This window comes from Syngnathoides biaculeatus, chromosome 2, assembly GCF_019802595.1.
Source record: "Syngnathoides biaculeatus isolate LvHL_M chromosome 2, ASM1980259v1, whole genome shotgun sequence".
Taxonomy (NCBI): domain Eukaryota; kingdom Metazoa; phylum Chordata; class Actinopteri; order Syngnathiformes; family Syngnathidae; genus Syngnathoides; species Syngnathoides biaculeatus.
The window spans coordinates 31,108,105-31,135,319 of NC_084641.1; the positions used below are offsets into that span (position 1 = coordinate 31,108,105).

The 27,215-nt window shown below is 48.8% G+C and overlaps 1 protein-coding gene and 1 long non-coding RNA gene across 3 annotated transcripts; one reads left to right on the forward strand and one right to left on the reverse strand.

The window, feature by feature from the left end:
- Positions 1-1,134: 1,134 nt before the first annotated feature.
- On the reverse strand, positions 1,135-25,920 carry LOC133515253 (segment polarity protein dishevelled homolog DVL-1-like). 2 transcript variants are annotated; one of them, XM_061847618.1, is made up of 15 exons: positions 25,331-25,920; positions 18,783-18,852; positions 17,082-17,203; positions 13,834-13,952; positions 9,635-9,773; positions 8,638-8,731; positions 8,430-8,499; positions 7,955-8,094; positions 7,129-7,205; positions 6,853-6,920; positions 6,697-6,777; positions 6,491-6,625; positions 6,044-6,211; positions 5,764-5,961; positions 1,135-1,900 (listed from the first exon to the last, which is right to left on the reverse strand). In XM_061847618.1, the coding sequence occupies exons 1-15, from the start codon at positions 25,498-25,500 to the stop codon at positions 1,440-1,442; spliced, it is 2,112 nt and encodes a 703-aa protein (XP_061703602.1). In that variant the 5' UTR covers positions 25,501-25,920; the 3' UTR covers positions 1,135-1,439. The 2 variants fall into 2 exon arrangements, with proteins under 2 accessions (XP_061703602.1, XP_061703610.1); XM_061847626.1 differs by having other exon boundaries at positions 6,697-6,774; positions 25,331-25,914.
- On the forward strand, positions 25,288-27,199 carry LOC133515299 (uncharacterized). Its single transcript, XR_009799002.1, has 2 exons — positions 25,288-25,414; positions 26,215-27,199. It is a non-coding gene; the product is annotated as an uncharacterized LOC133515299 (long non-coding RNA).
- The last annotated feature ends 16 nt before the right edge of the window (positions 27,200-27,215 follow it).

A 27,215-nucleotide genomic window follows, 5' to 3' on the forward strand; every position in this document is an offset into this window, starting at 1 on the left:
ACATGTCGTCCACTAATCAAGCACAAGCTGCTTTCATGTTGGCCGTGTGACATGTTCGAAATGCATTTTGATGGCCAATGGAGCCCCCCGCCCCCCAACAATTCTCACAGCTCGGTACCCCGCATTCATCTACCCCTGGAACCTTTTTTTTTGGGGGGGGGGGGGGCATTCAAATTTACATTCACAGCACCGGCGTTGCTTTTGGGTGGGCAGTCAATTGAAATCAATGTATTGAACAAAAAAATGTAAACATAATAATAAAATCATAACGATTTGTCCCATTACGGTGGATGACCGGTGAGCACATCTGCCTCACGGTTCTGATGACCCCTGGTCATTTGCACGCTGTTTCCTCCTACGTCCCATAAACATTGGCGGCAAGTTAAATCGCCCGTAGGTGCAAACGCGACTGCGACCGGCGCGCCTGCGACCCTTGTGAGGATGAGCAGGAATTAAGATCGATGCATGGTTGGATATTTTTTTCAATGCATTTATAACAGCTCAAACGTCAATTGGCCACAGATTTCCACTGTACGCGGGCCGAGCCGGTCCGAGTCGCGGGTGCCGATTGCGAGGCAAAGAGAAGACGTCGGACGAAATCAGTCGACGAGCCGCGAGAAGTGCTGCTAAAATTAAATAATAATAAATAAAACTTCTTGGAAAATCGATAAAAATCGATGGACTTCTTGCGAGACAATAAAAAAAAAAAAAAAAGTGCTGTCACGGAAAAGATTTTTTCGTTTGTTTGCATTTCATCCGTGCGTGACGCCCTTGTTGGCCAATTTCTCTCACCGCAGACAATATCGAACCAACAGAAACGTCAGCCTCGTCCACCGTTTGCGATCGGATTTGAACGCCACGTCAACTTTCAGGGGCCTCAACGGCAAAATTGATACGTTCGACAAAGCTGGAAATTGATTGGCAGACGGCTGACGTGTGATTGTCAGTCAGCCGCGGCGTACGACGCCGTCGATGCAACGCGAGCACATAAATAACGACACAAAAAACCTCCAGTGTACGTACAGACGAGTCCTTTCCAACGTTGGCGTCAAACGCTTGAAACAAAGTCACGCGTCGTCCTCCCTCGGTAAAGCCGAGATGAAGATCGCAGGGAGCAGGTAAGAGCTGGGAGGAGGGAGGGGGGGGGGGGGGCAGACAACAAGTCAAAAGTGTTCGTCAGTCCAGACCGCGGAAAAAAAAAAAAAAAAAAAAAAGAAGCGCGAAAGGTTGACGGTCTGGGGATTGAATTCCAGGCCCAGCTAAGCTTGAAGATCTTCAGGTCTGGCACCCGAGGCGGGACCGACGAAGGTTCCGTTTGGCCGCTTTCGAGATTCAAATCAACACATGACAAACTGTACAAGTCGCGAGCCTCCCCCGCCCGCCCGCCCGCACGCACAATTTCCCGTCATCCTTTGCGGAGGCTCCGGCCAGTCTCCGCGTCACATGATGTCGACAAAGAACTCGCAGGGGTTGCCCATCGCGTGCTGCAGGGATTGGCGGCTGGCGGTGAGCTCGGGGGGAAAGGCGGCCAGCTCTCGCCCGGGAGGGGCCCCCGGCGGCGCGCCGCCGCCCCTGACCGGAGCCTTCGGGGCCAGGCGCGCCAGGCAGTACGGCGGCGGCAAGCCGGGCGGGCCGTAGGACGACGCCTGGCTTCGTTCGCTGCGGGCGCACGAGCCCGCCCCCTGCTGCTGCTGCTGCTGCTGCTGGCCAAAGGGCGCGTGGCCGCAGGCGAAGGAGGCGCGGTGCGACTGGCTGTGACTGGATCGGGCGTGGCTGCGATGGCTCATCTGGCTGCGCCGGCCCCCCCGCACGCCCGCCTCCGACTCGCTGCATGTCGACTTGGGAAACTTCTCCTGCGGCGACGAACGCCTCCCCTTGCCCGATCCGCTGCTGCGGCTTCCTGTTGCCAAGACACGCGCGTCTCGTCAGAAGAAGGCCCAGGTCGAGTCGGGGTACACGGAAAAAAGGACGACCTCGGCAAAATGGACTCACAAATCTTCCTGTGGAGTTGAGCACAAAGTTTTTAAGCCCTGTTGTGCCAACAACAAGGAGGAAAAAAAAAAAAAAAAAACCTCATTGTTCTGCTGGCAAAGATGGCCGACTTACCATACGGACTTAAAAGAGTGATGAAATGAAATTGTATCGATGACGTCACACCAATGTAAGACGGCACCGTGGCGGAAATCGCCGCTCGGGCGGCCGAGGAAGCGCATTTGGTCATGCGTGGACGCCATAAAGGAGTCCGTATGGATTTTCCCTTATCATCGTCCTGAGTGGTGAGACGGGAAGTACTTGCATCGGAAAAGTAACCATCAAATCAACCTTCGAATCCTGCAAGCGCAAACATTTCATGTTCCCAATTCTTCAAAAGAATCGATTTATTCCTCTTTTAATTTGCGCACACTCACGCCCGACTCTGAAATTTGACTTCACTTCCTCTGCGTCAATTTCGCAGTCAAAGTGGGAGGTGTGTTCCTCCTACGGCGCGATGACGATTGCGACAGCGGTCGAAACCCTTTCAGGAAACAAAAACCCGCCGCGGCTTTCGTACGACACACAAAGTGAGAAGCTTTTTGGACTTTTTCAGAAACGGATTCCACAGGCAAGCTGATCTCAGGGCGGTTGAAGGCGCGTTTGACGACAATGTTCAAACACCACGGGATCGATTTTGTTGCGAAAAATACTTTAAGTAGATGACACATCCCGTACCACACAAGCACACGCACACCCACACTCAGTGGGCGCAGAGCATCGCGCACTTCCTCGTTCGCAACGACCCCGACAGACGCGGCTACAAACGGCGCATCGGCGAGAATGATCGGGCCGGCCTCACACTGGTGGTCCTGCATCATCGCCGCGTACCTCACGGCACAGTACGAACACATGCCCAAAGATGCGGGGGGCGGGGGGGGGGGGGGGGGTAAAGGCAGAGTGTCAGAAGGGCGGCGGGTCGACGCACAAGACAAAAAGGACGACACGTGAAATGTACGCAGGGAAAACCTTCAAGACTCTGTAAAGTGAAATCATGGAGTACATCCATCAATTTTGTGTTGCGCTCATCCTCAATAGGGGCGCGGGCGTGCCGACGCCTACGTACAGCACATGAGTTTCTAAATACGTTTGAAGACAACAGCTGAAAACTGTTTAGCAACTGTGTTGGACTGTTTTTCGCCTTTCCAGTTTTCCTGACTATTCGGACGCGTTTGGGCGGCTGCGATGAGTCGCCCCCAACTCACGCTCCAAAAACCTGAGCCTCTTCGCGATGCGCATTTGTCGAGGCAGCTACGCCCACGAGCTAAAACGCTTTAGAGCGCCTCATTGTTGGCCGAGAGCGCAAGCGGGGCCTTTTGGGTACTCGTACGTGAAAGCCAGCAGGCGAGCAGGGGCTCCGAGCCCGCTTTACAGGGAGTTCCTCTTTTTGCGACTAAGTGGGAAAGGGGCAACGACGAGGGTCAGCTAAGCTAGCTAACCCTAACCCTAACTTCTAGCCATTTACGTGCCAGTGTAAGAAAAGCGCCAGCTGAAGTCGCGTCCATTTTGCTTTCAATTGACAATCGGGGGCCGTGGATCCAACGCTTTCAGCAGCCGCTCACCACTTTTCAGAGCAAAGACGGCATTTTTCTTGATTTGTACAAACGCCACGATACTTTTCCTGGTTCCATTTCCAAAAGCTTTATTTTCACTTTACAGGGACGTTCACACAAGAGGGAGGAAAGGAGATGGGAGGGGGTGTCGCAGGCTTACCGGTTCCCCCAGTGTCCCGGGACTACCTCCTCCTTCAGTCTAACGTTGCCCAGCAAAAACAGAGGGAACAACACAATTACACACACGCACACGCACACGCACACCTTCCGGCATGACCTCACACATCAAACGTCAAAGCCGCCCGGGAACGGCTCATGAGTTCAAAATCAATTCGGGTGGAAAAAGACGGCGCTGAAAGATGGCTTCAAGATGTTGGAAATGAAAACGAGGGGCACAGCTCAGCGCCGATGGCTAAATGTTGCCTCTTGCGGTCAGAGCTGCTCGCAGCGGACATTTGCGACCCGAGTGGAGAATGCACCACTAGAACCCTAATAATGGAAAATATTTTGAAAAAGTTTGTCCTCGTTTCACACCTCAAGCTGGGCCCATTTCCATACGGTGCCTTGAGATAAGAGCGACCCCACTGATGGGTTTTTTTCAGTCATTCGGAAAAAATTTCTCCTTTGACTTGCGACCAAAATTTGAGATATGAGCAGCGGTGAACCGAAATAAACTCACTTCACAGGAAGTAGCCGTTCGGCACATATTGGAACAACTCTTCAAAAGCTGTTCATTGGACCTCCCCGTTGAAGTTGGCAAAAATGGAAGATTTGAAAAAACACAAACTCGCATTTACGGTAGGTAGGTAGCTTCACGATAACACATGATGCACAACAAGAGGGGCTAACGAACAGCATCGACGGGCACGGAAAGAAACCTCGGAACACAAACGCATTTACAATAGAAGATTCACAATTATTCTTCATCCAGCTATCACTGCAGTTTATTGAGGCGTTTAAAGTAGTTATGAGATGTCATTATTGCCGCGCTGACTGTTATGCTGCCCCCTGGTGGCCAAACCACTACAACGGAATGAGCAGTGGCAATTTAGTTCGTGACGTTCTATTTTTCATTATGTCATTACTATATCTTTTTATGAGCTATTTATTTATAGAGTGGTATTTTCCTTATCAAAAGCGTGACACAAATCTGTGTGTGTGTGAATGTGGGGGGGGGGGGGGGGGAGGGGGTCGTCATTAGTGCCACTAACCTATTTGTTTCAATGGGGAAAGATTTGAAATCCGGGAGTATTGACTCGAGAGCGTGGCCCGGAACCATATTAAACTCGTATCTCGAGGCACCACTATACTTTGGATGCAGCAAGCCAATTTAATTGAGCGTAAAAGTGGCAGGACGCACTTTTGATATCAATACCAATGTCAACCACATGATCAGAGAGCGAGAGAGCGCTTCCGTTTTCCATAGTAGCTCCGTGTCGAATGATGCCAGCAATGACGATGATGAATGTATTGATTAATTACATCTGCAATCAGATTTGCTTGTGCACACTCAGCACTGCAGAGGTCAAGGAACAGACACGTCAAGGCATACAGTACCAGTAACCGTCCAGTTTGCGTTTTTCTTTTTTGTTCTTAACTGCCACACGATGCTGCAAAAGGGGGAAAAAGTAACTGCAGTATAAACCCACGAGTAGGAGTAGGAGTAGGAGTAGATTTGCAGAACGTCCGACGTGATCATGACGAAGCAACTTTGAGCTGCCGCCATGGTACAAGTTGCCAGCGGAATTCAAGCCTAGGGCCAAATCCATCGCATTTTAATCATACTTTGTATAATATTTCCACGAGTAATTTAAGCATTCTTTGTATTTTTTTGGAAACGCATTGAGTTGCCTCTTGTATGAAATGCGCCGTATGAGAAGTTCCTGAAGCTACCCATCTGGCGAGGAGCTAAATTTAGCACGGGTCGTTAGTGGAAGTTACCCGTCCGATGACCTCAACTCATCTGTAACACAGATTAACCAATGAATATAGCCAGCCCAATACGGGGGCTCCCCGTACACGATGACGCTCCATTGAGCCACTTCCCGGAGATTCGACGGAGCGCCAACGAGCCTGCCTTTAAACGTATTCATTTCGACCGCGTCAAAAGCGCACGGCGGTTGTCGTTGGCGTTTGCTCACGGAAACGAGTCATCTCGCCCCTACTCGCCCGTACTCACCCTCACTGTGCTGGCTGCCGGCGCTCCCGCTGTGGAAACTGTGGCACGGGTTGGAGTACCCGGGCGGGAAGGCGGGGTAGGGGAACGGCTGCCCTCCCATGGGCCACGGGTTGGCGGCGGGAGGGAGGGGCGCCAAGGCGTCGCGTTCGGACCCGCCTCCGCTGGAGCCGCCCTCGTTTAAATTGAGCGAGGCCATGTCTTTTGGAAGAAAGAAGAAGGCGCCGATTAGGTGGGATCAGTCAAACGACGCGCGCCGACGTCGACGTCGAGGATGCGCTACTTTGGCAGAGGTCCCCGAAGGTGTAGTAGCACTGCTCGGAGAAGGTGATCTTGTTGACCGTGTGTCTCAGGTAGCCGTGTTTCAGCAGACTGCTCGCATACTTCCTGGCGTCCCGCCGGTCCTTGAAGCCCTCCACCCGGGAGTAGAGCCAGTCCACCACGTCGGCGCCTGACACAGCGGGCACAGTCACAGCCGCGCTTAGACTCGGGCCACTTTCGGCGCCGCGACGGCCCAATGAGAGCGCGACCTTCGAGCAGGCCAATTTACTGTGCACGACAAGAAATTCAGCAAAAAAAAAAATTCCAAGATTTTTCACGTCAAGCTCCACACAGCAGGTTCAAATCCGGAACCTCTCGACAAGAAGTGAGCGGGCACCGCGCTGCCCGCAAATCCAAACATGAGCGGGAAAGGCAGAAAGGAGGTTTGGCACCGGGTTCTTTCACTGACCAATGACAGCGTTGGCGATGGTGATCTTCAACCACATCCTGTCCCGGATCTCCAGGCCGGAGTCCGGCAACTGCATGATCTTGACCACGGTCGCCATGTCCGTTTTGCTCGTCAACAGAGGCAAATCGTCAAACTCTGGAAATGTTCAAAACCAGATCGCGATCGCTACGTCATCAAGCCACGGAGGCGGTCGCCGGGTCTGTTACCGTAGTGGGGGTACGGGCCCGTCAGGGCGGTGGTGTGCGAAATCCAGGCGGCGGGGTCGATGGGTCTCACCGGCTCGGCTGCTCCAATGCGACAATCACACAACTTTGGTTCTCCACTTCGTATCATTTTGGACGTGACGGAAATAGCTTTCATACCACGAGGGATGGTGAAGTAGCTCCGAGGAGACGGATCCCAACATTTGGCAACCGTCAGACTGATGGGACTGAAAAGAGGAACACAGCAGCTCAGTCTTTTCTTGAATAATAATCTTTTTTTTTTTTTTTTCTTTTTTTAAAAAATGCCAATCGTTAGCACACTAACGTGGCAAATTCAGCCATAAACTGAACATTTGCTGGGCAGAATTTGCAATTGGCTTCCAGGATTTGTGACCAAAAAGCGTCAAGCAGCCTTCGCTTAGCAAAAGTTTTTACCCAGTTTTGGAAACGATCTCTCTCAGGATCCTCACGGCGTCGTCATTGCTCATGTTCTCAAAGTTGACGTCGTTCACCTGAACAAACAAACAAACAAACGCAACAATGTGGTCCCACGTCCACACTTCATGAGGAACACCTAACCCAGCTACGATAACCAAACGTCTTTAAATTACTCACATTTATACATACATTCAAGGTTCTGATCATTTCATCTACTAAACATCATACAGATCACCTCGGAACAATCTGAAACTATCGGGCCTTTAGCACCTCCATTAAAAAAAAAAAAATCTTTCGGAAGGCAAAATTGCAAAATGTACAACGTTTATAGTGTGCTGTCAAAAAGGTTCGTGTATTCATTTTTATGGGAGATCTTAAAGCTCCCGCGAGAGCCCTCAAAGGTGTGCGAATGACTTTTTGGCTCCCTGTGTAAATATAATTACATTTTCCTTCTGGGAGAGGAAAAAAAAATTGGAACTGGGAAGTGGAGCGATTGTGACGTGAAAGATGAAGAAAAAGAAAACTATCCAACTATAATCTTATGAAGATTACACACGTATGTATATTTAATCTCACTTTTTTTTTTTTTTTTTTTTTTTTGCTTTTTGACTCAAAAGAGCCCTCTAGCGTCCACATAAAAAAGGTTTTGGAGTTTCAAGTAGAAGAAGGGAAAAAAAAAAAAAAAACATCCACCCGACTCAACAACAGGATGCAAAAATAGAAATTTGACGAGCCACATTGTGGTTATCAAAAGAAATGAAACGACGTTCTGTTATCAGCGGCAAGAGCAAACCGCCGTCGCTCGTCGCGATCACTTGCGCACCTGCAGGAGCATGTCACCCGGTTCGATCCTGCCGTCGGCAGCCACGGCGCCGCCTTTCATGATGGAGCCGATGTAGATGCCGCCGTCGCCGCGGTCGTTGCTCTGCCCCACAATACTGATGCCCAGAAAGTTGTACTTCTCTGGGGTGGGGGAGGAAAAAAGCACAAAGGTGAGAGTGGAGTAGCTTATGCAGCAGCAGTAGAAAACAATCATCATAATAATAATAAAGGGGGCGGGGGCGGGGGCGGATTCCGCACAAACTTCTCACACTCCTCCAGGATGTGTCACTGAGAATTTGCATACATTCATTCAACGTGGGACAGGAGCACATTTTAACAAAACGATTTCACTGGCCATGGTCGGTCACGCTTGATCTCATGTAACTAAGAAGGCGGCGAATGATTCTTCGGACTGGGGGCCGAGAGTACCCGCGAAAAAGCCAACTGTGTTTTGAAAAATCCCCTCCAAGACTTACCCATGTTAAGGGTGACGGTGATGATGTTGAGGCTCATGGTGGAGTCGGTGATGCTGCTGAAGGAGGAAGACTGCAAAACAACAGGAAGGATGCCACGCGCGGCGCACGTTGCAAATCACACCCGTGTCAACATCAGCGAGGCCGTTCCTGCGCTTGTGCCTCCTCCCCTTCGCCGCCACAGCCTATCTGACAACCAATCGGCGCTCACCCGGTCTATTTTGGCCACTTTGTGCCTTCGTCGGCGGAGCTTGTGCCTGCGCATCAGCTGCGAGGAGGTGCTGTGTTCTGTCGAGCTGCTGAGCCTGGAGAAAGACACGAAGGAAGTCGCTTCGACCGAGACACGCCAAACACCTTCCAGAACGGTAACGTTGTGGATTACTTTAGGAACACAGTTGGACAAAGAAATCGACGTTTCAGATTCACTCTGGTGCAATGGCCACTCAAGGCCTCTGCATTGTTAAACATCCACTTACGATGTTTTCCTCTCATTATTGACTGACGTGCTAACTTTTTCCTCACCCTACCCCTCTGTACGTGTAATGCTTTGATGTTGTGCGCTATAATAGGGACAGGGTGTGGAAGGCCAGTCTTATTTTGAAAGGCAGCACGTGCTTTTTTTCCCCATTTTTTCCAACGCCATCATTGATGTAAGGAATTGGGTGTTTAAAAATGTTCATGGTCGGGGGGAATGCGCAGTTGAAGTGTCGATGGAAGAGCTGAGAAACACAGGAAGTAGGCTGCGTCTTTTATTTTCAAGCCACACTTATTGGGTGGCTAGACGAGATCACTTCCTCCCGTGTTTCCTTTTTAATACAGAGAGAGGTTTACACCAGGTTGAGACCAGCCAACGTCTCATTCGTCATACCAAAACAAAACAAAACAAAAAAAAAAAATGCACAACGCAGATTTAGAGCCACTACATACGCATACGGCAACATTAAATATCCTTGGCAATCTTTAGCGTGATGATACGCGTGCTAACCCAAATGTAGGACAGAATGTGAATCTTATCACAGTGTAATGTCCCCGCCGCTCATAACGACATCAACACCAAAACACGAGGATTTACTCAATGACAGGACTCACAAAATAGATAAAATACGATTGTTCCATCAAAGCCTCCCTATTGAAACGGGCTGTAGTGGTGTCCGGTTTCGGGACTTGAGGCTGAAACGCCGCAGCGGCCGGGCGAGGTCGGAGCTCACCTGCTTGCGTTTTCATCTTCTTCGCTGTCGACAAAGGAGCTGGACTCCAGCTCGCTGCTCATCACGGAGGTGCTGTCGTAGCCCATGGCCGAGTCCCTCGCCGTACGCTCCGATTTGGAGTGGCCGTTGATCCGCGGGACTGAAGACGAGGAGGAGGAACCGAGAAGTTTGGAGTGGAGAAACAACATTAGCCACACCTGCATATTGCCTGCTGCCCGCCAAAGAAAAACGTTGATAAGGCCCATAAACATCGCGTATTAGTATTCACGCGTGCGCGCTCATCACTACGCTTGACATTTGGTGTCACACAAAGCTCCTCCTAATATTCTGCGCCACCTTACAGCTCCACAAGGTGTTCAAAATATCTCATTAGATTGTTCCGGTGATGAGCGTAAACCGACAATCGTGCCGGACGTGAAAATCCAAATCCAGTCGGACTGAAAAAGGATTGCAAAACTTAGCAGGAGCCAGTGGCGACGGGAAGAAGAGACGCCATCGCGTCATGACATCGCACACGCCACACATAACGTCGCCAGCGGGGAGGGGGCGCCTCCGGGTAACGGCGAAGAGGGCGAGGCACGGAACGCATCTGCCGAGCTCCGGCAAAACATTCCAGCAATGCGCTCGTTGCCATCGCAACAAGGTGCCTGCCTCTCACAAAAAACGAGAGCCTCAGTCAACATCCTGCGCATAGTTGCCCCCACACACCGACGGGCTCGCCCCTCGGACACTCGGCCGTCTATCCGCACCGTCCGTTGGGCCCCCAAAAAAAAAATCCCTGCATAAATGACCCATCTTAGAACACCTGCCGCTGTTTGACTTTACAGTTCTCAAAAACGTTAGCGGCAAAGGGGCACGGGACTGAAAAGTTCCTTTTGGCCAGCCTCAGTCAACATCCTGCGCATAGTTGCCCCCACACACCGACGGGCTGGCCCCTCGGACACTCGGCCGTCTATCCGCACCGTCCGTTGGGCCCCCAAAAAAAAAATCCCTGCATAAATGACCCATCTTAGAACACCTGCCGCTGTTTGACTTTACAGTTCTCAAAAACGTTAGCGGCAAAGGGGCACGGGACTGAAAAGTTCCTTTTGGCCAGCCTCAGTCAACATCCTGCGCATAGTTGCCCCCACACACCGACGGGCTGGCCCCTCGGACACTCGGCCGTCTATCCGCACCGTCCGTTGGGCCCCCAAAAAAAAAATCCCTGCATAAATGACCCATCTTAGAACATCTGCGGCTGTTTGACTTTACAGTTCTCAAAAACGTTAGCGGCAAAGGGGCACGGGACTGAAAAGTTCCTTTTGGCCAGCCTCCACCGTCCCAAAACCTGACAGTCAGGAGCGAATGTCGGCTACTCGCTGCCTCTCATCGCACGCGATCATCTGCCTCTGACCAATCGGAGCGCAGAGAGGTCAGGTCGGAGGAGCTTTACGAGGCGGCGATGTCGCCTCGAGTGAAGACGCCCTCTGAGCTTTAGGCACGCAAAACAAAAACCGGGCGGCCGTTTCTCAATGACAACAATATCAGACTTGGACGATCGGCTGACTGGCCTCGGAACCGATCGGATCGGATCCCTCCGACGATCTACTGCGACCCTCGGGGTCCAAGACCTGTTCAGCGTGCCGAGAATTTCAACTGCACAGTTCAGGCAGAAGGGACATAAGGGTCATAAGGCAGAACAGGTTGAAGGGAAAACTGCCGGAAAACATTTGGGGCGACCGGGGAATTCCCGCCGCTGACGCTGGACTCGTGCCCCCTTGTCGTAGGCTGGGGAGGTGGCATTGGGTCCTTGCGGCACCCAGCCACGTGGATGAACGGGGTGCCTCGGCGGGGCCAGCTGACCACCCCGAGTCCCGGCCACTGGCTTGGTCCCGGGTGGACCTTTAGGCACGATCCCGCCCTCGATTGATGGGGAGGGGCCCCTCAGCCTTCGTGGCGAGGCGGAGCAATTACAAGATTCCACTTGGGACCCCTGGGACCCTTTCACAAGGTGGGGGGGGGGGGGGGGGGGCCCACTCACATACTGCGACAAATGAATACGGGAATTGCTTGTGCATCCGTTCAACGATACTTTTTGTTGTCGAGACTTCTAGAACTCATTCAGTCGTACAACAGGATTCACAACCTTTGTCCTGCAAGATTCTTTTCCTGTCCTGTCTTGCCCCGTCCTTCCCCTACAGGGTGTCGCGCCGCACCCCGAGGCGACATCCATGTTTAATGTCGGGGTTATGGTTCAAATTTGTCTTTTGTCTCTGTCCCCCCACCCCCCCCCCCCAATCAAGAAATGTCATTCTGTTCAACCGATTGACTCTGATTCTCAAACAAACAAACAATTCCAATATTAAGAAATCACAAAAGAAGCTTAGAAACTCCACCGTGACACAGTAAAACTCTTCCGGCATCAGGCTACGGCGCCTTCATTCCGTTTCAACAGGCAGCAAAACTTGCAATGATTAAATAAACAAAAATGTTTTTCAAAAATTAGGGACAGTCAGTAACACACACACAAAACATTTGACAAAAACAGCTGCAAATTAACTACGTAAGGAACAAAAAATAAACAAGTCACAAGCACCGTCACAATACTCAAATGATAAAAGCTGCGTCAACAAAAGGCCCGAAAGAAACGTTGCGCCAGTCCCAGATTCGCTCTGATGAGAGGCGGCCACCTTTGGTTTGCACCATCGGGAATGACGAGCGCTTGCTCCAATGCACCTTTTGCTCATGTTATACAGTTTTGTTCGCTGAATTTGAATCCGATATCCGTTATGAAGGAAACATTTTTTACTTTTGGATTATCAGCAAAAATTGATCGCATATTGCCGGGATTCGCCGGAAATACCCGAGAAGGGACGTGACGTCAGAACTTGATGTAAACATCACGGGGGCCACTCGACTCCATTGTAAAAACGAGGCTGAATTTCCCGATAATTTGAGCGATGGACATGATTCAGAAGGGTCCCACGAAGACGGTGAAGAATACGAGCTTCATGAAGGCTTTCAAGGTTATCAATTATCAACGTGAGCCAGTTAGACAGCACGCACATTGGAAATATCTGCCGATGGAGGTGCCGACCGAGTCAGCACTCCGTCCAGGGGGGGACGACTTGCCTCGTGTCATGGTTTCTTTAGCCATAAAGCGATAAGACAATCACGGCTTTGGTATCCTCGTCTCGTTATCAAATTATGCAAATGCTGGGTATTTGGCCTCAGTTGGTGTATTTTCACAAATAAGAATTTTATTGAACAAAATCTGTTTTGTCACATTCATTTGAGTGCAATAGCTACTCATAACTTGCTTCACCATAAATATAATTTCACGAGGTAAAGCGACGCCATAACCAGACAGTACCCAGGTCCCGCCCATCCCCATTTCAGTCGCAATTTTCCCAAGATGTCATGAGCAGAACCGCTAAACTTTATACTGAAGGCTGCAAACTGTTTTGTTTGGCCATTTTGTCAATGGGGTGGATGGTTCTGTGGACTGGACTGATCTGGGTCTTTGAGCTGTAGAAGTTTGTGAATGTGAACAAATTTGTATGTTTTTTTTAAATGATATCCACTGGTGTGCATGTAAATGCTGCATACCCATGCAAAATACAAAAGAGATTTTGTAGCCACGAGAGTCAACGTATTCAGCAGAAAATGATCTCGGACACGAGTCCGCCAGTAAAAGACTCCGGGGTGAAATGTTCAGCGCGTATGACCGGGTTCGGAAAAGTTAGCTCGCTTCGTTTGCACAAACCTGACCCACTTTCTCCTGAGGCTCGGGTCTTTGGGAAAATAATGGAAACTGTGACCAGAATAATTCAAATTGCTCCAAAACTGAACCACACACACACATCTTCGCCATTTTTACGGATTGCCTTTGGCTTAATATCACTGAGGAATTCTCGAAACTTCGGCGTCAACAGGCGATGCTACGACTATAAGATAGTCCCACAACAGCAGCTCTCCCAGCTGTGACGTCAGAGGTAAGCCACAGGAAAGGAGGCCTTTTTCAGGGACGGGAAACTAGGTCAAAGTTTGCAGACTTGAATTCAGAAATACTTATATTTTTCGGTCAAAACACGGAAATGGTTATGCATTTTATGGTACGTATGTTTTCGTCTGGATACAGTAATTTGGATTGAAAAATTGACCTGACATCCACTTGAATGAACAAGTCACGTGCCAAAGGGCCGCTTTGTCATACTTACGCTCAGTTTCTCGAGCTCTCCTTCGGGCGCGCTCCCTTTCACGCTCGCGCCGGTGGCTCAGGAGGGACTCGGTGCCCGTCTCGGTATCCAGGCAGTCGCGACTGCTCACCGCGTTGGCGCTAAAAATCGGGAAAATTGTTGGCAGATGAGGTTAACGACTCCAACTTACACTTTAGAAAAGTGCTTGCGCTTTCCGTGTTTTTCTTTTTATGGCTGGAGGGGATCTGCATTGCATATGAGGACTGTTTCAAATTTGCTCCCCCCCAGCGATTGTTGTACAAGAGATGATGCGGTTTCCGCACTCATTAATGACCGGATAGCGGCAGAGACAGTTACTCTGGACAATGTTGGTATTAATGAGTCCAGACGGTGCCTGCAACATGATGTGAAGTCAATACAAAAGGCGTGCAGCGGTAAATCAGGTGCACGCAGAGCGTGAGCGCAAGAAACGGGGGCCCGTGTTCCCGGCGTCCGGCAGGAGTCTGCACGGGTTATGGACGAGCCGCAGGGCAGATTGTTATTCCGTCAAGAGAGCTGGAGGCACTCGCGGCTCCAGAGATTTGACGAAATTGAACCGGGCCGCTCAGAACTCCACTCGACAATGTCATTTTCTGCGGCAGACACACTTTGGTAAACATTGTTGCTCGCGCCGGCACACATAATGCACGGCGGTAATAATTAATGCACATGCTCATACACAAACGAGCAGCTTCACGAGCAAAGATGAATGACGCGTCCTCAATCAGATCAATTCGTTAACCGGCTTCGTCCGCCTGGCCATGCAGGAGCAGATTCTTCAAGGCTAAACTGCAGCTGTGAGCAAACGACAACCCCCCCCCCCCCCCACTTAAAAATCCACTCGCCCCTTCACTGCCAATGTCCGCCCCTCCCTCCCGAGAACCGGAGACGCTGTTAATCCGGATTACCAAGCAGAAGCACATCGCTTGCATCCATTCTCGGGCCCAAACACCGACCCTGGGCGCTCATCAAACAGAGCCATTCAAGCCCAGAAACACGTCAACGGCATGAAAGGGAAATGAAGTGGTAATAATATTCCGGCTATTTCAGGAGAGCGCCAAAGGATGGCAACAGCGAAGGAGGTTCACGACGGGGGATTCGCTCAGAGGCTTGGGGGGGGGGGGCTGGCCTGTTTGCCTCAAAGAGGAAAAGAGAAAGGGCGAGATGGGAATAGCCGAGGGTGGGGGGGATATTAACGCGAAGGTCGAGGCGCCGTCACTTGACACCACACGGTGGCGGTAGAACAATAAAACCAGGAGTGCGAGCAGTCAGGCCAGCAGCAGGGGGCAAACCTGAGCCAAGACCGCAAACGCGGGATAAAGAGATCCAGTCAGATGTGACACATCTCAATATAGAGCATCGGCAGTATTGCTTTGGGCCCCGCGATGCCGCCAGCCCTCCACGCTATATTTAGAGTGGAACCTTCTCCTTAGCAAAGAGGTGCCATATTCTCCAGAAAATATTCCCGGACTGTGACAAGACCGAAGCGAAAAGACAATCATAATACAACCACGTGCACTCGGAGGAGATTAAAAGTGGATTATTCTTGGGATGTCCCAGAACCATCCGCAAGAGGCGAAAATCTGAATTGTTGAGACTGTAAAGTGAGAAAAATAAATAAACAAGTGATAGCAGTCTGCACACAGTTAACACATTTCAACCATTGCAAACGTTGCCAAGCATAAAATGAATACGGGACACAATATGTATTCGTTTCAGAGCATATTGCACGCAGGAGGACGGGTGGCACAAGCACGTCTGCGTGCGAGCGTCCGGCCGTGAGCTGTGGCCAACAGCAACTCCCGACCGCGCGAGAGTGCCCCTTTTGTTGGGTTAGGGTTGTGTTTGCACGTCAACGATGGCGGCTTTCCTTTCCAACTTGCCAAAGCGTTACGCATTTCTGCGACAGAGCAGAGATTAAAGTGTGGTTTGTTCCGTTTCGCTTAAAAAGCTGAGCTGTAGCGGCAAACACAATTAAGCCCGTGCACACGTCCTCACCATTTTCACCACCCAAAAGAGCCGCTCGACAGTGTGGGGGACATTGAACCGGAGCAGAAGATTCATCGTTGTGCTGTCGGTTGTCACAGCAGATGAGACAGATTTTCAAAGAGGTCAATCTCTTGAATAAAAGATGAAAATATCGATGGATGGTGGCCAAACAAATACACGATCCTTCAATGATTTTTCCAAACGAGTATTTACAATGGCAAGAAGCCTATCCCGGCACTTTATTTCCTTTTTTTTTTTTTAAATACGCATCGGACTCATTTGAGAACAAAAAAAAAAAAAAAAAAACGTCCGTCACGGAGAAGTTTACCAAAACGTAACATGTGGCCGCAACACGCTTCCGTGTACGGAGGAGCCGACTCGCTGTCTTTTTTTTTTTTTTTTTTTCTCCTCAATCATAGTTAATGAATGCGAGTTTGTGTAAAACCAGGGGTCATTTATTTCAATATTGGTACTTGTATTGAAAAAAATTGGAGCGGCTCCATCACTGTTGTGGGATTTATTCTTGATTGAGAACAGATCCAGTGAGGAGGTATTTGGAAGCGTCCAGACTTTTCTACGCTTTCAAACTCTTCCGTGTTAAATCTCGACGATTTCCTCACCAGATCCGTGTGTAGATCCAGTTGGCCAAGACAAGCGCAACGGGGTAACAGTCCAATTTCTTTTCGGCGAAAACGTCGACTTCGGCATTAAATATGGGTCCTCTATGCCGAGTGTCTCTCATTTGTCCGCGTACCTTCGTTTATTTTCACCTTGTAAATGTCTGGCGGTATCGGACAAGAGTCTGGGCGTCGCGCTACAAGACATATTTACCTTTTGTCTCCGATCGACTTAGCAACTGAGCAACGCTTTTATGGGGAGCTCAACAAAAGTGGCGTGATTTTATGACGTAGCTGCACGAGCTCTATACTTCTCGACGAGCACCTGAAGACGTTAGTACTGCAAAGGCGTTGGGCGAACAGCAGCAGCAGTACACGCATCATCTGCACAATTAAAAGCGATTTAGCACCTCTGTACTCCACGGCGAGCAAGGAGGGGGGGGAAAAAAAAGCAAAGCATAGTTCTATAGTTCAGTTTTCACACATATATGGCATGTTGACATCTTCAGTGAAGTCGCTGATGATGAATCCATGCGGCGAGCTCAAATGGGCGCACTCTTACAGTCAAAACGTTACCAAGGAGCGAGCGAGCGAGCGAGCGCAATTGGCGGTCGGCCTACTCACTGGAAGGAAGGGGGCCGGGAGTCCCCGATGCCGCCCGTTCTTTCGAGGGGAGGGGGCAGCTCTGGATGGCTCTCCGTGCACTGCGATCCTCCATCAGAGTGGGCGCTTTCTGCTAGTACCAACTACGAAAGGGAGCGAGGGAAGGAGATGGGGGGGTGGGGGGGGGGGGAATGGAGACGCGCACAATCACGGAGTGAATTTCATCCAACAATACGGAGCCCTCACAACGACTCAATCAATCCCAACTGATGTTAAAAGGAGAAAGATTGTGACATATACATAGTATCATAGGGCACCATAAAAATGGTTAGCTTGGGATCAACCCCCCACCCCCAGCGTTGATATCGCTATTTCAACACGCGAGGGGTCGGTCGGGTTACGACATTGTTGTAGCATCCGAGATGGGAACGCAACAACGGGAGCCTCGACTAATCGATTCACAATTTTTGGTGGGATGAGGTGAGGGTTAGTTAGCTGCTCACGCCTAGAAAGTGCTATGCAAACAAGATGGAACAAAAAAGCCGCACTGTTATTATCATCATCATCATCTTCATCACCGTCACCCACACTGTTAAAAGATGGATGGAAACCCTACCCTCGTATTTTTCCACTTAACATTTGTGTTTCACCTTTCTTTTCCGTCTGATTGTGTTTGCCATGGAATATTGATGCTATAATTAAGAGGAGAGAAACTGACCTTTATTTTCAAGAAAAAAGAAGAATGACCCAAGTCGGGAAAAAAGATGCACGTATGACGGCACAAAAACAAAAACAAAACTTTCACTCTTTTAAAGCATGCTCTGTTTGACAGTGCTGCATGAATTTCTGCCTAAAGGCAAAAATTGACCAAATGCGACAGACCCTTTTCAAAATATTTTAAGGTTAATCTATCAGAATAAAATTCCGATGTATTTCTTTGGGCTTGTCGCCACAGCGTGTGATCTCAGATGAACGCTCATATTTGTTTGCCGCAATTTTTACACCGGATGCCCTTCCTGACGCGACCCCTCTGCATTTATTCGGACAGAGAGCTGGAGCCTATCCCAGCGAACTCCGGGCGAAGGTAGACTACACCCCGAACTGGTCGCCAGCCAGTCGCAGGGCAGATATCGACACAATCGCTGAGCGGGAATCGATCCCACGCTGCCTGCGCCGAAGGCAGGCGTGTGTACCGCTAATCTCAAGCTAATCTTTAATACATACACTTAATTTCAAACAAACTGTGATAGCATTTTTTTTTTTTTATTAAACAATATATGATCAAATGAACCAAAATGGAAAAAAAAACAACAACACTCGGTAAATGAAACGGGTCTGCTTTATAATTGAGCTCATCAATAATTCAGGCCTCCCTCCATCTTCATTCGGGAATGAGAGTGCAACGGTTCAAATGTAAATCCCTTGCTAACGCGACAGCTTGATTTAATTTGACATCCTTTATTGTCCCCTGGGGACACTCAGGTAATTACACAATCCTGTAAAGCAACCGACGGAACGGAGCGACAATTAGCTTGCACCAGAGACGAACGAGGAAGACATCTTTGCTTACGTAGTCAAATGGAGCCACTGCTGAACGCACGTTCAAGCGCACCCAGGCAGTACGTGGGGCGCGGATCCACGGGATCGAGAGCGAGAAATGTGCAAAAAAAAGCGCCGCGGAGGCGTTTACATTTGCAGGACCCGCGCGACCGCGCCACTTACCCAGGACACCACTCGGCCGTTGAAGCAAGGCAGCTTGGCGTTGTCATCGGAAATCTCTTCTTTGACAACCCTACGAAGCGGGAGAAAGAACAAATCGCAAATATACCACAAAGTAAGATCGGAAACAATATTTCAACACTCCCGCGCTCTGGCTTTTACCTTTACAGAAAATGCCTCCGATGATTTTATTAAAAAAAAATCATCAATACAACTCCGCTGAAGTGTGCATAAAAGTGTGGAAGAATTTCAAAGTGGCGTGCAAGGTGAGCCCCTTTCGGTCCGCCCAAGACGCTGCGTCACGGATGAAGCCGGAGAGATGAAATCGGCTTCATTAACGTCAACGTCTACGACAGCCCTGCGGAGCGCCTCAGTTAATTAGTCAAATTTGTTTATTACGCAGCGGAAATGCTCAAATGTGGCCAGACAGGAAGAAGAGTCAAATGGACCCAAAAGAGAGGAAGCTTGAGGTGAAGTGACGTGAAGGAAAAAATATTTGTCTTCTTTTGAGGTTTCTTTGTTTTTATTTCAACTTCCAAAACGTGCACTAGTCTTCTTCGACTGGTCATTTATAAATACACAGCCGTGCACCTTGTATGTCCCAAAATGACAAGATGCACAAAGGTTGTTGTTGTTGTTTTTTTAAATTACTGCACAATGTGAATTGAAGAAATAAAAACTGTTGGTTACATGACAAAAGAAATCTATCGGCTGTATCCCAATTCATAATTGCTCTTTGACCAAAACAAAAATATAGTTTACCCAAATACGTGATCGTTTACTCCAATTTTCAGTAGAATACTAAAATACTCAAATATTGGCTCGCGGCAGTTGTGATTTTCTTGTTTAATAAAATGGTTGCTTTGTGTCGCTGCAATTAACCCGCAAAACAAACAAAAAAAAAATGCACAAAATTCGAACGGTCAGCAAAACTGCTCATCAATGACAACAGAAAATGATTTCAAGCCTTGATTTGCGGACTGTGCACAAAAAGTTGTCTCTTTCTCCACAGAAAGGAAGGCAGCAAAGATTCTTCTTCGAAAAATGGACCATTCGTATTTCAAGTGCACTCACTTTCTTCCGGCTTGGCCACGGCGTGTCATCTCAAATGAAGGCCGCTATATTCGTTTGGCACAGTTTTTACACCGGAGGCCCTTCCTGACGCAACCTCCCTCTCGGGGAACGGAGGCCGCAGTCAGCTTCGAAGTCACGACCCCTGCTTTACCGAACCAATGCTCTCACCACTGAGCTGCGGGGGCCCCCCGCGTTTCAAGTCCACTGCCGTCCTCCCCCCCCCCCCCCCCAAAAAAAAAAAAAAAAAAAACCTTCCATTGATCCGTTTTGACGCAAGCGTTAAACGGAACAGCTCGTCAGATTTGACTTTCTGTCGCGGGCAAAGTGCAATTGAAAATGTGCTGTACAGTCGTCTGCCCAACTTCGTTGACGGTATCACAGAGTCGCACAACGTGTTATTCTGCTTCAACGTCACACACTGCTTGTTTTTCAGACTGTTCTGCTCGGGCACATCTTTGGGCGGCACAAATCCCAAGCACAGAATCCGTTTCAAATTGCTGCTAAAGTTGAGGAAGTGTCGCGAACATCTCATTGCCAAAAAATACCTCGGCGACTGTTGTGACCGCACATCCATCGACGTGTTGCAATGAAAAAGACCCTGAGCTGGTTGCCGGCCAATCGCAGAGCACATAAGAAACAAACATCCAATTACAATCGCACCTACAGGCGATTTAGAGTCGCTAATTGATGCTGGCGAGCAGAGGCCCGTCTCAGGCGTTCAACATTTTCTGACACGATCAAATATGCGCCGTCACCGAGGAGGGGATTTTTATCGCGGCTCGTTATCGGCGGTGTTTTCTTCCACCTCGGGGAAAGGAAAAGCGGAGCGACGGCTGATTATGTTGGAAATGTTTTCATCGTCTCTCGCGAGCCGCACGGGCAGCTGTTTGGCCACTTGTGACGACAAACAAAATATCAGCCATCCTCATGGATTTGAACCTTTCGCGGGACGTGTGCGTTTGTGAATGGGTTAACACGAATGATGTTGCAAGTGTGCCTTTACTTGCAGCTTCACTAAATAAATCCATTGGGAACATGTTTCGCTTGAATGAAACAAACATTTTCACACACACACACACACACACCACACGTCATTCAGCGTTTATCCCACACCTGGAACCGAGTTTTGGAGCCGCACGAGCTGTGAAACAAGTCAAACAGCGAATCCCGTCGACAGAAGCTGGAGGCTCACATGTGACATCCTAAATTGGAAACAACAAATTTCACAGAATCTTCCACAGATGGGAACACTCGGGTAGCTGCAGGGCCGAATTCGATGAGTTTGTTTGTGCTGTCCGAGGCGAACTCGGGCCGGGAGACGCGACAACATCTAAAGTCAAAGACAAACACATTTGAGACTCTGTTGATTGGAACTTCGTGACACGTGATGCGCGAGGGCAAATTCAACAGCTTTCTTCAGGCCACCTCAAGCAAATGCAACAGCTTTTAATCACTAATTACACAGTGCAGATTATATGGGACTCATGTACGACTGGATTGCTTTCCAAACTTTTTTGCAGCGCCCCTTTTGGATATGATATTATTTACAGTCCCCCCCCCCCCAGTTTTTCCATAACTACACATGGGCCTAGCCAGCAAATATCAATAATCATTGCAGTGGTTACTTTTACAGCGGAAAAGTACACTGGCGAGTTGATCGAGCCACAGAGGACAAAAAAAAAAAAAAAAAAAAAAAATCAAACTTTTTTTTTTTTTTGCTAAAATGTAACATTTCAAACTCCTGTAGTCATTTCCGTGGCTCGTGTGCTCAATAGTGAAATTTGCTCCATTTGCTGGGTGTAACTTACAAATGAATTGTGTTCATGGTAGGCCGCGTCTCCCCCCCCCCTCCCCCCCTCCTCCATCCAGCATGCTGGCGCTGTAGCGCAGAATCCTCCAATCACCGAAATCTCAACTTTAAGGAGTCAGAAAAATGGGCCACTGCTATTATAATTTTATGCTACTTCCGACGTCCCAAAAAAGATGAAACTACATCACTTGTGCCCCCTTTTGGGCTCCGTCAGCCAGCGGACTTTTATCTGCACCCACACTTACGCTCGTGGTGGCCGCATTTTCTTGTGCAATGAACCATTTTGTTGCTTAATCAACCGTATCTATCCTCAATATTTTCATTGCTGTTGTCTAAAACATCCAATCTTTCAATCTTGAGGCGACACCATGTCACAAGGAAGTGCTTTGTTTCGTAGTTTTCTTCTCAAGCTGTTTTCAGCACTGGAAATTTCTTCAATAACGAAGACGTGGACAACGAGGGTGGGGGTTGGTTTGGGAAACAATGTGACATTTACCGTATTTGGACATCCCGGTTTTCCTCTCGACACTGATATGCACAAAACTTTTTTTTAGGGACTGCAGACTAAGCCGTCAAAAACATACAAAATATTTACGAAGCAATGTTATTGTCGAACGATTACGTTACGTTTAAGGGATAATTCGGGCCGTTACGAGGCTTACTAGTGAGGGCTGCAACTAACACCTATTTCAATCATCCAGGAGCATATTTTCTGGATTCATTGATGAATTGGGTTTGTAAAAAAAGGAAGTTATTCTAATTTCCATCCGGTGATTCCAAAGCGTAGTGAAAATGCACAAACGTCAATTGATTATGATTCAGTCACTGGTTCGGTTCATAACATTTTAGAAACGGGCTAAAATGCTCATCATTGTTCTCCCAAGTAAAAGCCATTTATTGTCCTCCTACAACGCAAATATTTTCATGAATGACGAGAAAAATCTGAGAATATTTACTGTTGAGGTGCTGAAATTTGGGGGAAGTCTGTAAATGGTTTGTGGAGGGATTCAATGATGAACTGCGGTACTTGCACGATTCGCAGATGGACGCAAAAATGGCTCAAGCACATTGAACAGTTTCAGTCATCGGAGGGGATCTTTGCTTAAAAAAAAAAAAAAAAAAAAAAAGCCACCCGAAGATTTCATTTGAAAATACAGTAAGCTGCATATGCCTTCACCCCAGCCACTTTTGCACGTAAATAATACCAAAAATGCGAAATGTGAAGCCCTAACAACGTTGTACACGCGCAACCTTTTTTTTTTTTTTTTTTAAACAAGATGACATCACAGAGCCACCAAAGACGGCAATACTTCATGGTCAGGCTTTGTCTCGACATATTACAGAAAAGAACAAAAATGGATATATCTGCTTTTGCGTCTGGACCCTTCATATATTGTTTGGGATAAAGGAATTATAGACAGTGCGTAGACAACACCCATAACCACGGAATGGTACCGTAGTCTCGCTCATTAGCATACACGAGAAGTCAGCTAACCCATTTTCTGGTTTTGCCCAAGGGACGTCCCGGATTCAATCAGCAAGACAAATCGGACCGGAATTTCGGGTCAAATGTTGACGCTTAAGAAGCTCGAGAGTGCATTCAGAAAAAGAAAATCCCCTTGACGGTATTGACAAGACTAAAATCCTTTCTTGAGATCCCAACAGAGTGAGGTGCAAACTGCAGGGGCCTGGCATCGTGCGCCCACCCCCCGCCCTTCTTGTCTGTGTGATCTTAAGCCCACCAAAGCGCACCAGTGGCAGCGACACCCGCTGCAATCCGGCACCTCCCGACGAGTCTCTGAACAAGCAAAGCGGGTCGCTCGACGAGCAACTTGCCTCGGGAATATCGACGGCGCCCTGAAAACAGAAGCGAGCCAAGTCCGCGCAAATAAGGGCCGCCGACGCAAATGCGGGACGAGCCCGGCGCTTTGTCTGGCCAGCCGTTCCCCGAAGAGCTGCTAAAAATGGCGCAGGTGTATTTCTGCAATCCAATAAGAAAATGGCTGTTTCTCCCAGGCCGGCAGGGGGTCGACTACACTGGCTGCTCATTTACATTTCAAACAGCACCCAGGACTGCAAGGGACTCGATGTTTCCCTCCTCTGTGCAAAGAGCCGCCGGTTCCGCCGCCTTAGACGGGCTTCGTTTTTTTTAGCGTGCCAGAACCGTACGCTGCTCACACAGGCTGGATGTTCAGCCCTGAGTCTAAGGCCGGAATCCTCCCGGAGGCGCCCTCATTCTCAACCTGTCCACGAAATGCGCCTGCAAGTGGAGAAAGCAAACGTGCTGTGTTTGTTTCCATAATCTGCTCGTCGATCACCTGAGCAAGAGAGGCAGGAAGGAGAGCAGAAAGAGACACACCGAGCCCGGCCCGGCCCGGCCCGGCCCAGCCCAGGAAGAGCCGGTTTCCCTTCCAAGGTCAGGCTGCGGTGGAAAACCTATGACGTCGACGACTACTGCCTGCTTTCCTACTTCCTCCGATCGCATTTTTGAGTTCGCAGCGCGTGCCACATAAATATGTCGGCCCAATATAACGTGTCGGATTTTCTCACTGGGACAAAAGACGCCACGCGGGGCGGGTTCCGGGGGTGGGGGCTCGGATTCCGCCATTTAAGCTAGTTAAACCCGGAATGGTCGACAAACCGCCTCATAAACGCTCCGCGTCGAATACTATCTTGCTAAAAAGTACAGTACCTAAGTGTCATTCTTAGACAGCGAGAGGTGAGAAAGCCGAGCGGCACACGCTCGAGTGGAAGAAGCATCGGGAATCCAAATGCGGCCTTAGATTAATCGTAAAGAATGAAACATTCGCATCAATGAGACATTGGAATATCAAGATTGAGTTCAAAATTCATGTTCTCCTGTTACTGAACAAAGGCAGACGTTTAAGTGTTCTTATTTCTGGATCGAAGTGCAAAGTGGTGTCCAGTCACCGTCACACACCTGCAAATTCCGCCCAGACGACAAGAAAAACTGTCAAAATCGAATTTCAACCAACGACATGCTGACCACATCTTCAACTATTTTCGGTAGGTTTCATTGAAGAAGGCATTTCTTATTGAGGTTGTCTTTAGTTCAAGATGGAGTGCTGGAAGATCCATATTTTAAGCCGACCAGCCGATCCCCCCCGAGGACACGCTCGGACCCGAATCACAGCCCGCTCACGCCCGCTAAATCCAAAGTGAACACGCAAACCCCCACACGGGAAAGTCGCAGCTGAGATTCGAACGCAAACCTCGGAACCGTGAGGCAGACGAGGAAACCCACGAGGGCGCCTTGCCAATCATTCTCACATTTGTGGATAATAGAGAGTGTCACTCCAAACTGAAGCTTTAGTGTTGACGGGAGGGTGAGTGGGAAATCGTGATTGTAGATGTTCACATCGAAACGAGACATCGCTGTACGCGCATGCCAACGTTTCTGGTGGCACATGATATGATATGATATGATAATCCCTCCTCGTCACCGAGCTGCCCATCTGCAGAACAAACGCGAACGTGCGGTGCGCGTGGCGTTTGTGTGTCTGCGTGTGCAACGTGCGTCGTGACCGAGCGGGCACCGGACGGATCTGGTCAGAGCTCGCGCGGCTCGCGCGGCTTGTCCACCAGCGGCAGGTGCCGCGAAGCGATCTCGAACGCGGGGCACGAGCGACAATTCGACGCCACTCACCCGAAATCCTGGTCCATGGATTTGAAGAAGAACTTGTAGCTGTGCACGGGTCGATTGTTGAGGACATTTTTGAAATCGGCTAAGGTGACTTTGTCGGGGGAAACGGCCAGTTTGACCAGATAGGGAGTCTCCTCCTCGTCTATGTGATAAATGATTTTGGTCTCCGCCATGAGACCGCATTGGCAGACTTCGACGGGATCGGCGAGGAGAAAAGAAAGCAGGCAGGCAGGCAGGCAGGCAGGCAGGCCCCGCTAAAGCTTTTAGCAGCGAGCGCCGCACGCTGAGAAAAGCGCGTCCGCGTGGGGGGCGAGCCCCGCCCGGGTTCCGACGTCTTCGCCTTCGGCCCGCTCGTCTTTCCTGCGCCGCGGAGCCGCGGTGCCCGTCGAACAGGAAGGGACCGTCCACATCCTTGCCGTGAGCCGTGAGCCGTGAACCGCCCGCTGCTACGAAGATTCTTGCTAGCCTTTTTTTTTTTTTTTTAATAATATTCAAGCGGCCCACCGGCGACGCGGTCCCGACCCCTAGTGGCGGATCGGGGGAAAACCTCGGCGTAAATATGTCGAGCCGTACACAACTGCACATTCGAATGGGGGGGAAAAAAAAACACGACAGCTCAGGCAAATACACGTTTTAGCTGACGTTGCTTGTTACTATTATTATATTATAGAAACTAATTAATTATATTATATTATATTTGGAATACCGAAATAATAAATAAAAATCGTTTTTTTATATTTTCTTTGCACGGAGAACAATTTTGCTGGCAATTGATTGGTCCTCGCTAAAGCAATCACAAATGTTCTTCTTTTTGATCACATTTTGGACGCTACCCATTTGCAAAGCTTTCACAGCATTTCCGTTTTGTTTCTCGACCTCCTCTTCAGGGTCCCCGTAGCTCAGGATCCGGCTCGGTCAGCGCAGCCCTGGTTGAGATGTGCCGGTTCGAGCGCCAAACCTCAGAACTGCGAGGCGGGCCTCCACTCACCGACATTTTCTTTGAAAACGCGTGACACGTTAACTGCAAATGATCGCCAGGCTTGTTGTGTTTCCTTTATTCACTATTAAACCATTTTCATTCATAACGGCATTATTACACTTAATTGGGTACAGTGAATAATGATTGATTGGTGGTGATCAAAAAGTTTGTGCTTCCTCTCTTTAGCTGTGCAAACAAATTGGAGCTTTTGATAAATGAATTTGAGCAGTTCAAATATGCTAAATTTGAGAAATGACAGAGATTTTTTTTTTTTTTAAATCAGAATATTCCCCAACTTTATGTACAAACTAACAAGCAATCACCCAACATCGTGACTTTCCACTCCAGCTCAATTTGTACATAAGAGTTTGAAAAGTACAGTCGTAGTTTACAGGTCGTCCAAGAAAATTACACTTGCATACTTGAAAAGAATTTTAACGTCAACAATGTTTCAAAAGCCGCAGCGATCAAAAGAAGATGCCTCGTAATTGTGATCTTATGTACGGCGCGTTGCTGTTGTTGTTAAAGCGCACAATAAAGTTGAGCTGTCGCCACCAATCAGCGGATGAAGTGTGTTGAGACCACAAAAGGTGGTGCAAGCCGAACGGATGTCAGGATTACTTTTGTACTGTTTGGATAAACGGATTCCAACAGGCTTTTATTTCCAAATTTTAATTTTTTTTTTTTTTTTTTTGGGGGGGGGGTGGTAAATACACACTGGGATCAATTTTAAGTGTACAAAGAAAGTTTGCATAGTACCATCAAAATGTGTCACAACTGGTGATTTTGTCCACATACAGTAAAAAAAAACAAAACGTTGCTTTGCAAATGACAATACAGCAGAATCTGTGCAAAAAAAACCAAAAAAAAAAAAAAACAAAGACAGTAGCAAATATCATACGAAAAAAT

Coding starts and splice junctions, on each gene's coding strand:
- LOC133515253 (XM_061847618.1), bottom strand. CDS start 25,500: ATGGCGGAGACCAAAATCATTTATCACATAGACGAGGAGGAGACTCCC. Junction 8,095..8,429: donor CACCGTCACCCTTAACATGG/GTAAGTCTTGGA, acceptor CCCCCACCCCAG/AGAAGTACAACTTTCTGGGC. Junction 6,921..7,128: donor GAGATCGTTTCCAAAACTGG/GTAAAAACTTTT, acceptor TCCTCTTTTCAG/TCCCATCAGTCTGACGGTTG.